General features: G+C 57.0%; 1 protein-coding gene across 1 annotated transcript in view; it reads right to left on the minus strand.

Moving 5' to 3' along the window:
- Positions 1-14,369, minus strand: part of Gse1 (Gse1 coiled-coil protein) — a 380,520-nt gene that overhangs the window by 5,925 nt on the left and 360,226 nt on the right. The window contains 11 exon segments of the mRNA XM_052727088.1: positions 697-1,068; positions 1,753-1,866; positions 3,188-3,458; positions 3,680-3,792; positions 4,739-5,349; positions 7,345-7,669; positions 8,393-8,712; positions 8,921-9,112; positions 9,784-9,975; positions 10,403-10,575; positions 13,941-14,140. Of these exon segments, the coding sequence (XP_052583048.1) occupies positions 697-1,068; positions 1,753-1,866; positions 3,188-3,458; positions 3,680-3,792; positions 4,739-5,349; positions 7,345-7,669; positions 8,393-8,712; positions 8,921-9,112; positions 9,784-9,975; positions 10,403-10,575; positions 13,941-14,140 (2,883 nt within the window).

Here is a 14,369-nt window from a genome sequence, read left to right on the forward strand (position 1 = left end):
AGTTAACACGCCTCTCCTGGGGGCTTCTCCTCCTAGGAGAGGCGACATGAGGCCAGAGGTTTCCCTCCTCTATTGCTCTTAGTTTTGTTTAGTCTGGCTGGCCAGCAAGCTTCCGGAATGCTGTCTCTGCCTCCAGTCAGCCACCTGAGCTCCTGGCCTTTGCTTCCTGGGCCCCAGCAGCAGGGTCAGCTCAGTGACAGACACGGTCTGTGAGCTCAGCCTTCATAGCTCGGTGTGAAGCCCTTAAACACGGACTGGACATGATGACTGAATTCTTCCTGCTGGGTCTACAAACACTCATTTCCCCTGGGGGAGTGGGGCAGAAAACGGCTGTCCCTATAACCCCTGGGTCCGGGGCGGTGGGCACACAGAACCTTGGCAAAGGACCAGAGAGATATTTCCAAGTGAGTCTGCATGGGTGTTGGGAGGGCCCCTGCTGTGGACTGCACATGCAGAGGACATTTGCTTTTGGCTTTACTGAACTGTCATGTGCTAACTAAGGGATGTGGTTCTTGAGCAGGTACCTTAGGTCCTACTACAAGTCTGAAAGAGACCGAGGCTCCCCTCACCCACCCCATGCCCAGTGAGGACCTCTAAGTGTTTCACAGACATAAGGTTGAGAGGTACCATTACTATGTGATTGGCCTGTGTCACCCAGCACTACTAATGGGTGACAGGGGACATGTGGCCTGTTACCTTTATGCTTCTGGAGAGCCTTCTGTGTAGACTGTAGGACGGACTCGTGGAACTGGTGTGCAAACTCTTCAGCCATGAAGGGCTCCCAAGGCTTGCTCTTCCCGTTGATGCTGTGGGACAACGGCACAGGAATGTCCTTGGGCGCAGCGCCCCGGAGATAATGAAGCATGCTCAGGCTCTTCTTGCCCCCGGGGGCCTCACTCAGCCTGGCCTTCTCACCGCTGATAGGAGCTGGCTCCTGGACTCTCAAGAGCTCCTGGGGCCGGAGCGGTTCCAGTCTCCCAGTCTCCATGGCCTTCGGGACATCTGACAAGGAGGCAGGGACACCGGCAGGTTGATCGGTCTCCAGAGGAGCTGGCTGTGTGGCTGATTCTTTGAGAGACAGAAAATGAAGGAAACGTTATAAGCTGTGGACAAACAGGCACAAGGACCCTGCTGATCTCTAGAGCTTACATTTGCAGACAGACCGGTGTGTGCACCCCTATGTTAACACTATGCGTGAGGCTAGAGTCTGAAGAGGAGCGCGTTAGCACAAGTCCAACCGTGAACAGTTCCCGAGGGACAGGTAGAGAGAGAGCAGCAGGAAGCGCTGAGAAGGTGTGAGTAACTTCATCCAACTTAGGGAGAGCAGGTGAAGAGACAGCAAGAGATGGGACCCCAAGGCTTCAGCTTTCTTCAGCCAGGAGCAGCAGAGGAGAGTGAGAGAGCAGGTGCTGGAGTCTGGAGAGCCAGGCAGGGTCTGCAGTGCAGCCTCCTCTGGGGACAGCACTCCGGGGGCTTCAGGCCCATCCTCCGGGGGATGACAGCTCCCGCCCGCTGCTGATGGGCAGCTCCATGGAAGTCAGCGCCCTCCCATGAACTTCATGCCCACCTTCTAATTTGCATTGTGTCCTAAGGCCCTGCTCAACCAGGACTGTGGTGGACCACATAAGAAGGATGGAGAGAAGCCCAGCTTCCAGTAGGTCAAGTTCACCGTGAAGACGAGACTTTGAGTGCCACCTCTAACCCTGTGGCCCGAGCTACAGGTCGCTGGAAGGCGGGACGTCCTTCCCTTACCACTCAGGGAGATGGCAGGACTGTCCCTCGCAGAGTTTGTCACTGAGTCTGCCACTGCTGCGGACAGTGCCCTCTGCTTCATGGCACGGAGCATTTCAACAAGCCTCTCTTTGTCTGTGAGGAAAGCAGTCCGGGTTAGCGGTACTTCGGAGAGGGAGGAAAGGCGGGGTCTGGCCACCGTGATCGGCAAGTACAAGCCCTTTACACCAAGAGGCATCAAAAGCCAGCACCAGGCTGGCTGTGCAGACAGGAAGCAGCAGGTGACAGCGGCCGACTCTTTTTATTTTCCCTGCACGGCTCGCACACTCCAGGCAGCCACATCTACAGCCACGAGCAGCAGCTGCCTGGGGGCTTCCACGGTGACTTCCTTCTCAGCAGAGAATCTGATCTGAAGACTGGGGGGTGGCCCCAACACAAGGGCACCCCCAGAGACCAAGGAGGGAGCACGCTTCCTGCCCAGGCTCACAGCCATTTCCCGCGAAGGAGAGCGGACCCTACAGCATGCCTTGCCGCGGATCCCCGTTTAGGCGGCTCTTCCTGCCAACTCTGAAACTTAAGAGGCTTCAGTGCTGATGGCGTCCTTTAGACACGAAGCCAGGTGAAAAGTCGGGCTTGCAGACAACTAGGCATGTGTCCAAGGGCTTGTGCTGGCAGTCAGCCCGTCACTAACCCCTGCTGGGAAAGTGAGACCTCCACCACGCTTGTTAAAAACGGGAAAAGAAACTGCCACCTCCAATAAAGCAGCATGTCAAACCAACTGAAGACCTGGAGGCACTGTTTTCCCGGGACTCTCCTGGAAGAGGCCAGTGCCCTTAAGGGGCCTGAGGCATACAGAGGCATGGCTGTGTACACCAATGCCTCAGCCCAAGACGGTGTTGAGCTGCTCAAGGAAGCCTCAGCATGCTGTGAGTGACCACGCCATGTCTTCTATGCTGTGGATTCCAGTTCCAAGTCTCTTCTCCAACATGGCCCTAGGATACCAGACTGACCTAGAAGTGTCTTTCTGGGCAAGCTGTGTACTTACTATGAGGTGGCTAGGCTTGGTATCTACAGGCCACCCACATAGCTCACTCTCCAGGCCTCCAAGCATCAAAAACAGTGCTCCGCAGAGCTCACTGGTGTCCCCAAGGGGAAGGGCCTGTGGCATGCAGACTCTGAACATTCTACAACAGGAGGCAACACCTCTTAATCCCAGGGAAAGCCCTGGAAGCGCTCTGTTCAAAGAGTCCCCCTGATCAAGTTCAAGAGGATGGAGGCGGGACTTGACAGGCACTGGCTGTATAAACAGACATATCAGTGTTTACCTCCAAACAGGACATGTGCAGAGTATGACAGAAACACCATGGGATGGGCCTACCAGAGCAGAGGCCACTCATTAGCCCACGCTACCCAGGAGCCCCCTGGCCTATGTGTGCAGGCCAGAGCAAGGCCATACCTTTCCTCTTTTCTGCACTGATGTGCGTCAGGTTGAAGAAGGTCAGGAACTTCCTCTTCTCCTCGAAGTTAGGGCTGTTGTTCATCTCATCGGGGCTGTAGCGGGTGGACAGAGCCAGTCTGGGGGAAGGCGTCTGCCGCTTGCTCTGAATCGCAGGCGGCGATGGGCTTCTCTCCCTCAGCATCCGCCTCCGCTTCCGGCGCTTCTGTGCTACCAACTCCTCCTTCTGCTGTTGGGTGGTCAAGCCAAAAAGTTGCAAAAACTCTAGCTTCTAGATCGGGAAAGAAAACAAACAAGTATAAAGCCACTGTCTGCAGTATGCTTTTACTGCCCCAGGGGCCCCGTGGTCTACACAGTCTTGACTTGGAGCTAGGCCATAGAGGAACAGAAACAATGGCCTGCGGGGGTTGGAAGCCAAGAGGTAGGACCCAAAGTGGGGACCAAGAACCCAGCCAGCCCAGAGCACTGCGGAGTTGAGGAGGGCCTTGTTACCTCAGAGGATGTATCCAGTTTGAGGGGTGGCTGCTGAGCCACACAGCGGAGGTGTGCCCTGACTTCTTCCTCATCACTCTCGTCGTAAGAGTCGTCGAGGTCATAGTAGTACCCTGATGGCAGAAATGGGTGCAGTGAGCCAGGCTCAGAGCCCAGGATGCTCCGTGGGCATGTGCTCCTGGGGGCATGTGAGTGAGACCACGGGGCTTAGAGGGCCTGCTTTCCTCCAGTCTGCCTGGACACCTGCAGCGAGCTGGGGATGGCAAGTGCCCAGCTTCCTTGAGACTCACAGAGAATCGGGATGTTCCCTAGGCCCAAAGTGGAGCATTCCTGACAGAAGCCCAACGTCTATGGCTTTGTGAACAGGCTGCCCCTGGTGTGAGCCTCATGGGAAGGCAACTAAAAACTACAGAGCCCCCATTCCTTTTCACGGTAGACTGACAGAGGGCCCCAGCCAGGCCCTAAAGGAGCATGACCAGCACTCAGAAGATAGCCTATTTCATCCCCAGCTAAAAGGAGCTAGGTGCACTACCAGACAGGCCAATCAATTCCAGAGGAGACAAGACTGGCCTGGGGCAGTCGTCCCCATCAGGGGTGTGCTGTATCTACAGCCCCTGCTGGCTCTCCTGCCTTCTTGGGACCTCGGGAGCTGTCGCTTCCACTCGGGGGGGGGGGGGGGGGGGGGGGACAGTGCCAGCTGCTGTCCCTAATTCCCTAGTACACGTGCCCGCAACTGTCGCCAGCCAATGTGTAAAGCCCTGCTGGGCTATCCCTCTGTTAATGTCATACTGTTAATATTTAAAGACACCCGATCAGCCTCTACCCATCACTTAAATGTATATCCGCGGCACTGTCTTATCACAGGCTGTGACTTGCCATTGTGGGATAAAGTGCCTCACAGCAGACCAGGCAAGGGGTCCTGAAACTGCTACCTGCAACCAATTTTTCAAAACTACACTGAGGCCTGAATGGGAGAAAGGTGAGCAGCTGGCACTGGGGCCTCCCGTCCTGATGAACTCCCATTCCCAGACAGGCTGGGACCCACTCAGGAGGCCAGACCTTTCTCCTGAGCTTCACGCCGCCTGCGCTCCTCCAGGTCCAGCTTGCTGACCAGTTTCCGGCGTTGCTGAAGAAACTCATCATAGATGTATGCTGGGTCAGGGCCCCTCGGTGCGGGGTGGCAGAAGGAAGAGCCTGGCTTCAGAGGCCCGCTGAGCTCCCCGAAGGGGGCTGCCTGGGAAAGGGAGGGCCGTTGTTGGCCCAAGATGGTCTGTGTTGATTTCTCAAGTTCAGCAAGGAAAGGCCCAGGTCCATGGGGTTCCAGATTTCCTGCCTCCCGTGGTGGTGGCGGCGGCTGGTATTTGTCCAGTGGTGTGGCCTCACGCTTCCGGGGCTCCTCTGTCTTCTCCGTGCAGTAGACACGCTCCACTTTGACCAGCGGCACAGCAGCTGGACGGCTCGGCTCAAAAGCCGTCGTCGTCGTCGAGTGGCCGTGCAAGGAGTGACTCTCAGCCCGCCGCGTCTCCAGGGTATTGTCCATCAAAGACACTGGGTTCCAGAGGGCTGTGGGCACAGTATGGTGCTGGGGCTTGGGTGAGATGAGGGGTGGTGGCCCACCAAAGTGCTGTGGGGGTTCTCGGCTGCTCTGGTCATGACGGTTTGGTCCTGGCCTGGAGAGGACATACTGAGGTATCAGTGATGGGAGCAGACCTGCCTGCCAGCCTCCCACAGCACACCCAGGGAGGCTTGCTGGCCTCACAACGGACTCACAACGGAGTGTGAATTCCTAGGAGGAGAGTTCATCCCTCCTATCCCCAGGAGAGCCATCTCTCCCTGGAGGTGAGGCTCTGATATCACAGCCCTTCCTCCGGATCTATCAAGCATGGGCGGGAGGGCAGGCTAAGGATGAGCCAGGGACACTGGCTTTGAGTGTTCATCTAGCCCAGGACTTCCCACAGGAATGGCGGCCGTGCTGCTGCCCCCCTGTGGTCCCTGTCAGAAGTGCAGCAGCTTGGCCTAAAAGACCTTCTGGCAGTCCACAGCCAAGCAGCCTGCCTCAACAGGTGTGTGAAAGGCTTCCTCCAACCATACACTCTCTTGCCCAGTCTGCCCAGGACCCTCACCCCTTCACTATGCCATCCACGACACCTTCGAGGCCCAGATGGGAACTGCATCTGCAAGCTTCTTTTTGCAGAAAGCTACTACTATGATACAGAACTGGTCAAAATACAGAGAACAAGTGACTTTGGGGGACCCAGTCCTGCTTGGTAGTCTGCAATGCTACGCCCACACCTAAGACTCAGGGAACACTGTAAAAGGGTGGAAGACCGTAAGAGTCAAAGCACCAGGACTCCTCTGGTAGGCAGTGCCATCTAGACACAAGGAAGCTATCACCTCAACAAGACTCGCAGTACCGACAATACTAGCTGACATGCCAGTCTGGGGGAGCGCTCTCCTAAGGCCCTACCACTATCAGGAGAGCTACAGACGATCATCAGTGGCTGCTTTGAGAGGAAGAAATATCCAGGGACAAGCAACCTGGAAAGTTACCCAATCCCAAGTGGTCAGAGCCAAACACATGTACATAAGAGCAACACAAAATGGGTGTGTATGCCAGGCGGCGGTGGCGCATGCCTTTAACCCCAGCACCCAGGAGGCAGAGCCAGGCAGATCTCTGAGCTCAAGGTCGGCCTGGTCTACAGAGTGAGTTCCAGGACAGGCACCAAAACTACACAGAGAAGCCCTTACTCGAAAAAAAACAACAACAAAAAAACACCAAATGGGTGTGTATATATATGCTATATGTACACTGTAATAATAAAAATTATAGAAGAGGTCATGAACTTGTGGCACAGAAGAGTTGGGAGGGAGAAGAGAGATGGGAAAAAGAAGAGAGATGGGAAAATGTGAAAGCAGCACTCATGAATGAAATTGTCAAAAAATCTTTAAAAATTAAAAAAAAAAAGTCGTCTTTGATGCATCTTAACAGGAGACAACTTACAAAGAGCAGTTTTAGGTACTTTTCCAAAGCTTAACCCTTCTCTAAGGTTGACATGGGCTGTTTAGACCCGTGCTGCCCAATGACCAAGGGCAAGGTATCTGGAGGAGGGGCCCAATGGGCCACTGCGAGGCTCCTAGGGTCCTCCCTGGTTGGCGGGGAAACCAGTTAGCACAGCTGCCAAGGCTGCCCCTCACTCCTGCAGACTCAAGCCCGAGAGGCAGAGTGCGGCATTGGGTGCCCTCCCGGTTCAAAAGTAAAGGGACAAGCAAACACACCACAGGCCAGAGCCAAGCAACAAGCCCTAGCTAAGGGTACACGGCCCCGCCCCTTCTACCTCCCCGTAGCAGGGATGGCTGTATTTAAGACAGGTGTGCAAGGTGTGGAGGCCAGGGTTGGGCATCTTGGATACTTCCAGTTGCTACCCTTTTTCAACATGGAGGACAGGGATTAAGAAGGGCGGAGACTTATGTCAGCAGGGTGCCTGTGTCCCAGACAAGAACAAAGACGCTAAGGGCTAGAGTGGTTCAGAAAGATGAAGCAGGACACGGGATGGGCCAACAGCAGGGGGCAGGAGAGTGCAGATAGACAGACAGACAGACAGACAGTCTCCCCTTTCTCCCCCTATCCTCTGAACCAGAAGCACCTGCCTCACGTGTGGACCCACCTGGTGCTCTCAGGCCTGTGCTCCACCTCTGTGGGCACCGGGGGCCGGCCCAGGTCCAAGTGCTGCTCCAGCACCTGCTGCCGGAACTCGGACACCTGGGACTGGCGGTCTTCCTTCTCTTGCCGCAGCCGCCGCTGCCGTGCTAGCCATTTCTCCTCCTCATTGGTGCGCTGGATCAGCAAGGCTGTGGCGGCACTGTTCCCCGGCAGAGAGAAGATGCCGTGGCTGGAGATAAGGCTGGGCACGGTATGGTGCGGGGCAGGCACTGGGTGCAGCGGATGCTGCATAGGCTTGGGTGCCTGCAAGCCCACATCCTTCAGCTTCTCTGTGGGAGGAAAGACTGTCACTGCAGGAGGCCGGCTCCCGCACCCCTGCTCGAAGCCCATGGCTGGAGGGGTCTGGTAGAGCTTTCAGGAAACACGTCTCATCCTCGGAGAGAGGAGACGTGTGTGGCTGGCTCAGAGCGTATGGTTTACATTTTTAGGACTCATGGGGGCCAGTGGTTAAAACAACCATGTAAGAGCTCAACTACAGAGATTTTCATGAAATAAGTTACATTCGAAACAAGGTTGGGATGGCTCATGCCTGTATTCCCTATGCTTGGGAGGCTGACACAGGATGACTGCCGTGAATCTGAGGTAAACCTGAGATCCAGGCTAGCCTTGGACACATAGCCTAGCTACAGCATACAACCTTGACTCAAAATAATAATAATAATAATAATAATAATAATAATAATAATAATAATAATAATAAAAAAAAAACAAAATGAAAAAAGGTCAGATCTGGCCTCCACCATCAGCATAGCAAAAGGCAAAGACAAACCAAGGTTCCAAAAGTGCTGACATTACTTCCTTCCCTAATGCTTCGGCCAGTTACTCCTTCCATTTTTAGGGGCTCTTTGGCTCCTGGATCTACCCCGGGTGCCTTGGCATGCCTCTTCCCAGGTGGGTGCTCAGCGTTTTGCCAGCTTCAATGGGACAGACAGCACCCCTCACGCGCCAGGCAGGCACACAACTGCCCTCCACACACAACTCATCTCGGTTACCTGCTCGGGTTGGGGTCAGCTGCTCCGAGGGCTTGGGCCGCTCCTCAGTGGCATGGCCCCGGAGTCCATGCAGCTCAGCCACAGGCAGGAAGGGGGGCTCCAGCGCCTTGGCAGCCAGCAGCTCCTTCTCCCTCGCCCGCTGCTCCCGCTGGCGCTCCAGCTCCCGCTCCCGCTCCTTCTCCCGTTCTCGCTCCAGCTCCTTCTCCCGCTCCTTCTCCCGCTGCTCCCGCTCTCGCTCCTTTTCCCGCTCTCGGTCGGCCTCCCGCTCCCGTTCACGCTCCCGCTCTCTCTCCCTCCGCAGCTCTTCGTCCATCTGCAGCCTGGGGACAGGCAGAGGGCAGCATGCCGAAGGATGTGCAGAAGGGGTGAGTCCACGCCCCAGCTCCGAGTGGGGCCAGCCATGTGCAAACCCTCCTCCCCTGACCCACGCATGGAGACACCCCCCCCCACACATACACTTCAGGCCCCGCGGAGGGACTGAAGCGTGCTCTACTGTGGCCCCCTTGCTTTCCTGAAAGCACGGCTTACCTCTCTGCGCTGAGGCTGGACATCCGCTCCGAGTGTAGCGCCGCCAGGGACGAGTGTGAGAGCTCAGGTGGGTAGCGGACCCCCGAGAGATGCAGGTGCATGGCGGACGGGTGCAGTGGAGGCAGGGAACCGGGGGTGGGGATGGGGTAGAACGGGGACCTTAAGGCTGACAGGCAATAGGAGTCATCCATCCTGTAGAGAAAGATGGGACCGGTGTATGCCAAGGCCACTGCCACAAACGATAAGCTTGCCTAGCAGACGCAAAGCTCCGCACTGAATCCCCAGCACTGCAGGAGAGAGGCTAAGACTCCGGCAGGTGAACAGGTACTTCTCTGCTAGGTGAGTCCACCGCTTAACCAGGCTCAGCACAGCAGAGGCTGCAGGCAAAGGACGCGTCCATGGTCAGAGGCTACTAGGAACCGACCACACCGGCACCGAGGACCTCCCAGATCCTGGGTAAGTGGGCAAGAAGGGCAGACTGGCTGCAGGGAGAGGCCTCGGGTGTGATGCACCTTGACAAAAGGCCCGTCTGGTTAGGAGCTTCTGCAGGAAGAGGGCCTGGCCGATTCTCACCAGGGTCTCTTGTCACACTGTCTGTTAGTGGCTACTGGCTGCCGGGAGGTTGATGCTGAGAATCGGGAACTGGGAGCAACAGCAGGTGGCTGTGGGCTCATCCACTGTGACTCAACTGAGGGCCGGCAGATAAGCTTGGGCTAAACTCAGAGGGGATCTGGGGAAAACTATAGGGACGGACCAAGTCTCCTTTGGGTGTCTGGTCTCAGGCCCTGGGAACACCTGACCTGAGAGGTCCTGTTTTGCTGAGAACAGATTAGCATGTGGATAGTGTGTGGGGGCCATCTCACCTGAAGGCCGGGTGGGGGAACGGGTGTGGGGCCAGGTAGCTGGGGTGATAGTAGGCAGCAGCTGGGTCCAGGCCAAGTGGAGGCAGGGAGGACATGCGTAGGTCCTCAGCGGTATGGTAGGGCCGGAAGCTCCTCAGGTAGTCCTCAGTCACCGTGCTGGGGGGCACCACATGGTGCACAGGCCGCTGGAGGCTACAGGAGAGCAGAGTGGGTGAGCAGAGGACCCACTTTGGACCCGGAAACATGTCATACTTCCCAGTAGCTCAAGGCTGCCCCTGCCCATCCCACCTCCCATCGGGCTCAGGCCCCGTCTCTCAGTAATGAGGTGCAGCCCTGGCATGGGGCCCAGAATACACAGAAGGGCAGCTGCCTGCCCCTCAAAGTCCCTACCGGTGGACAGAGCTGCTAGAGGAGCTCTCTGTCCCCCGACCCAGAGGACGGGTTTAAATGTGGGTATGGGAAGTGCTAAGTCTCAACGTGGAGTGGACCACAAGCTCAGGTGGGGCCAAGGACCGGGGCAGAGCAAGCCACAGAGGCTAACAGCAGCACTCTACACCAGCTGGTGCAAACTCCAAGGCTGCCTGGAGTCACGCCACGTCCTCCCTAGCCTGGCACTTACTTGAGTGGTTGGAAGCGGGAATCCTGTACAACTGAGCTGGGGGAGAGGCCGAAGGGGTAGGGGGTGCTGAGCAGGTGGGAGGGGATGGCTGGGCCTGCTGCCTTCTCCTGGGCTAGAGGCGGCTCCACCAGCAGGCGCTCTCGACCACTGCTGCTGCCTCGTGAGGCAGAGTCCTGCGGGAAGAAGATGCAGCAGCGTTAGCTTGGGAGCCAGCCGGGTTCACAGAAAGGCCTCTGTTTAGCTCATACTCCAGAAACACCTTTCCTCTAATGTTTTCTTTATAAAAAAGAGGAAAAAAATCACAAAAGAGTTATTTAGGGAGAAGGCATGGGGTAAGGGAAGTGTGGCCTCCCATGAGCAGGTCTGGTCTAAGGTCTCCTAGGGCCTGGCTCTGCCCCCAAAGTGACTTCAGCGATGCCAAGGAGACCTTAAAGTCCCAGACTGCTGAGTCTCAAGACTGGGGCACGTGAGAGGATCTGCAGGGAAGGGAACCCTACTTCCCAAGACCAGTCCCACATGGGGTGGTCATGGGGTCACGCACACACATCCTGGGGACCTGCAACTTAGGAAGAGCTTCTCCCAAGATGCTAGCTACGCTAGTGGCTGTCCTGGACACTGGGGACATTCTTGCATACATTTAGGCTGTGGGACCCCAGGGGGGGCTCGCTTCAGGCACAAAGCGAGAGGTGGCAGTAACCCCAGGGCCTGGGGAGATCCAGCCTCACGGGTGTCCTGTATGTCCTGGAGAAACCAGACGGAGCGGCCCTCCTCCCTGTGACCAGGAAGGAAACCTTGTGGTAAAGCAGAGTGGCACCAATGGGAACATGGCAAAGAGAGAGACACCCTGAGCCAAGGGGACACTGAAGGCTAGGAACTCTGACGACACTAACTTGCAGAGACCTGGCACCGTTCTCAGGCCCTTCCCAGCACGAGCAGCCAGCAGTACTCAGAGGGACACAGGCCCCCTGGCTGACACTCGCTGAACCTGTGGTGTGACCGGCAGGGCATGGGAGCCCAGCACAGGAACGCTGACGGTCCGTGGAGACAGGCCTGCCTGCCAGCCCTTCCTGGACTAATGTCTGGTTACCCGAGGCGGTGGTGGCACCCCCAGGTCTGGTGGCACCCCCAGGTCAGCTAGCCCCGTGAGGGTGTTGGTCACTGAAGCACAGGGAAAGCCATGAGGGGAGGAGGGGTTACTGCTGCACAACCAGCTAAGCCTGTGTGTGAACTGAGGGGGCAGGTTACCACAGCACCTTCCGACTCCATTCTCACAGAGCCTAACACAAGCCCTCCTGCTCCCCACAGACAGACAGCCACGATTAATTGAGGGAGACAGGCTGCTGATTGAATTTTTAATGAGCAGCAACATCTGTTTCCTTCCCAGAGTATAGCAGCAGGCTGTCTCCGGTCCCGGTGGGGTCTTCACGGGTTCATGACCTCTGACCCGCCCTTCTCAGGAGGGGCATTCACACAGTCTCAGAAAGGTGGGGGGCACACATCCCACCCACACCAGGCCAAACAAGGAAGACTAGGGGGATGGCCATCAGGCTGCTGGGGGCACTGTGTCCTCTCTCTGACCAGGGCCTGGCTGAACTTGAGCCAGACTCCAGGGAAATAGGTCAGCCGGGAGCTAGGGTGCTGCGTGGGTGACGAGAGACCAGGCTTGGTGGCCGCCCCAAGGCACCGCCTGCCGGTGGCTGTGGCAGACAAGACACATCTGTAGAGCTGCTTGACACAGCTGCATCCATGAAAGGCAGCGGCTGGGGGAGGAGGGAACTGTCACTCTCCAGTGATTAGAGCAAGGTCTCCACAGTTGGGCAAGTGGGACATGCCTGTTAAGCTTCAAAACAGACCGTTTTTCATTTCATCTCTCCTCACGCGGCTTCCACTGCCTGGTCACCCCCTGAGAAGGGCCCCGGAGCCACCACCCCCTTGACTTCCAACAGTGGATGCAGCCTCCAGAGGCTCCCAGTGACTCATGGCCACACTGCAGGGAGAGCCGCATCCCCGCCCTCCTGGAAAGGATTAAACTCTCTGCTGAGCTCTGAGCATCATCTGCTCATCCACCGCGCTTGTCGCCCTCCCTGGTGGCACACAGGTCTCATTAACTGCAGCGTGAGCTGCTGGAGCGGAGCCATCACGGCCCTTCTCTGGGTTACTAAATGTTTCTGAGGCGGTAAGGACCCTCGGAGGACAGTGACAAGCTCCAGGCAGAGGAGTCACGAGTCAGAGGCACAGGGACAGAGGACACGCATGCACACATGAGGTGTCTTGGACCTGGGCCAGGGGCTCCAATCAGTGGAGGCTCCCAGCTCAAGGCAGGAACAGGAAGTGACCTCCTGCAAGCTTCTCCAGGAGTGAGCCCAGAGCCAGCTAGCCATCAGGCAGGCTCGCTGCCCATGGAAGGGGTGTATGGAGATTTACATCAGCTGACTCATTGTCCCACGTCAAAGCTGAGCTCTGGGAGGAGTGCACGGACAGATCATGGCCACAACTTCTTTGACTTCTCTTAAACCAGGATAGGGTGGTTCTAGGCTGCTCTGAGCCAAGCTGAGATCCAGGGACAGACTCTGACAGGCTTCTCGGGGTTAAGCGCTACTCCAGTCACAGGAGGAAAGTGCCAAAGCTGGCCCCAGGCTTCTTTGAGGAGTCTGCCGGATGCTTGGAGCACTTTTCTGGGGACCAGGGACACCCAGCAGACCAGTGGGGCAGATGGAGGTCACACCCTGCCTATCCCGCCTCAGCCCAGCTGGGGAGAGGTGCTCCCCTCCCCTCCCCCTCCGTCTTTGTGGTTTAATTAGTACTTCCTAGCAGTACAATCCCTCTGGGAACAGGGCTGGAGAATCCAGGGAAAGCCACAGCTGACAGCGGTTCTTAATTAGCCAGGCCCCTCCGGGCGCCAGGCGGGTGGGAGGCCCCGCAGAGTGAAGGGGAAGCTCCAGGCACTGGCTCCTCTGGTCCAGTTAGCTTAGTATGTGGCCAGCTGGGAGGCTGCAGATGCACAAGACCCCTCCTGCTGGGATCAGGGACTATCAGTGGGCCTGCGCTACCATGCCTACTCCCCCAAAGCAGTGACAGCTATCTTCCACCCAGGGACCCAAGGCTCAGACACCACCTTAGGCACTTTGTGGTGTCATGGACTGTCCCTCATCCATCTCAGCCTGGTGCCTCTGGGTAAATCTGTCTAGGAAGACCCCTAAAGAAGTGACTACAGTCAAGGCCACCAGAGGACACAATAAGATACCATCTCAATGTAAAGGAGCAGGCCTCACCAGCCCCTCCGCTCCCCTCCTGCTCTGGCCTCCTAAACCAAGAAATGTGTCTGCGGTACTCTGTCACAAGCCTGATGGAAGGATGACCTTAATCCCAGCATCTTCCAGTACTGGGTGCACATCAAGCCCACCTTGCAGAAGAGCCTGGGGACCAGGGTGAGGGGCCAACCTTGCCCACAACCTCAAGTTCCTGACAGGGAAGTCAGCTCCCTTCAGGGACATCCTCTGCCCTCATTATGTCTATATCTCTGGACTGGGTCACTCACCTGGCGGCTCTCACTTCTCCAGACTCCATTGACGGTTTTGGTGGGGGCAATAGTGACCACAGGAGGAGTGCTGGGAACACTGTGACCCCCAGGGGGGACAATAATAGGACCCATGGGCACTCTCTTGGGCGTGCTGGCTGGAGAGCTGTGGTTGGTAGCTGGGGAGGAGACGGGGGACGATTCGCTGCTCAGTGAAGACCCTGTGGAAAGAGAACACAGAAGCTCAGGAGCTACGTCACTGCCACGCTGCCCACTGTACCCACACTTCTGCAGTTCCAGAACTCTCACTGGGAGTGAGGCCCCAGGGTGGCCAGGCAGGGAAGGAACCACAGCTATTCCACATGGGCTCAGGACCCAGTTAACAGCTGCCACTCAATATGGCCCTCTGCACCCGTGGAGAGTGGGAAGCAGAGGCCAGGTGTGCTCAGC

This window comes from Peromyscus californicus, unplaced genomic scaffold, assembly GCF_007827085.1.
Source record: "Peromyscus californicus insignis strain IS unplaced genomic scaffold, ASM782708v3 Scaffold_8__1_contigs__length_139910024, whole genome shotgun sequence".
In the NCBI taxonomy this organism is placed as follows: Eukaryota; Metazoa; Chordata; class Mammalia; order Rodentia; family Cricetidae; genus Peromyscus; species Peromyscus californicus.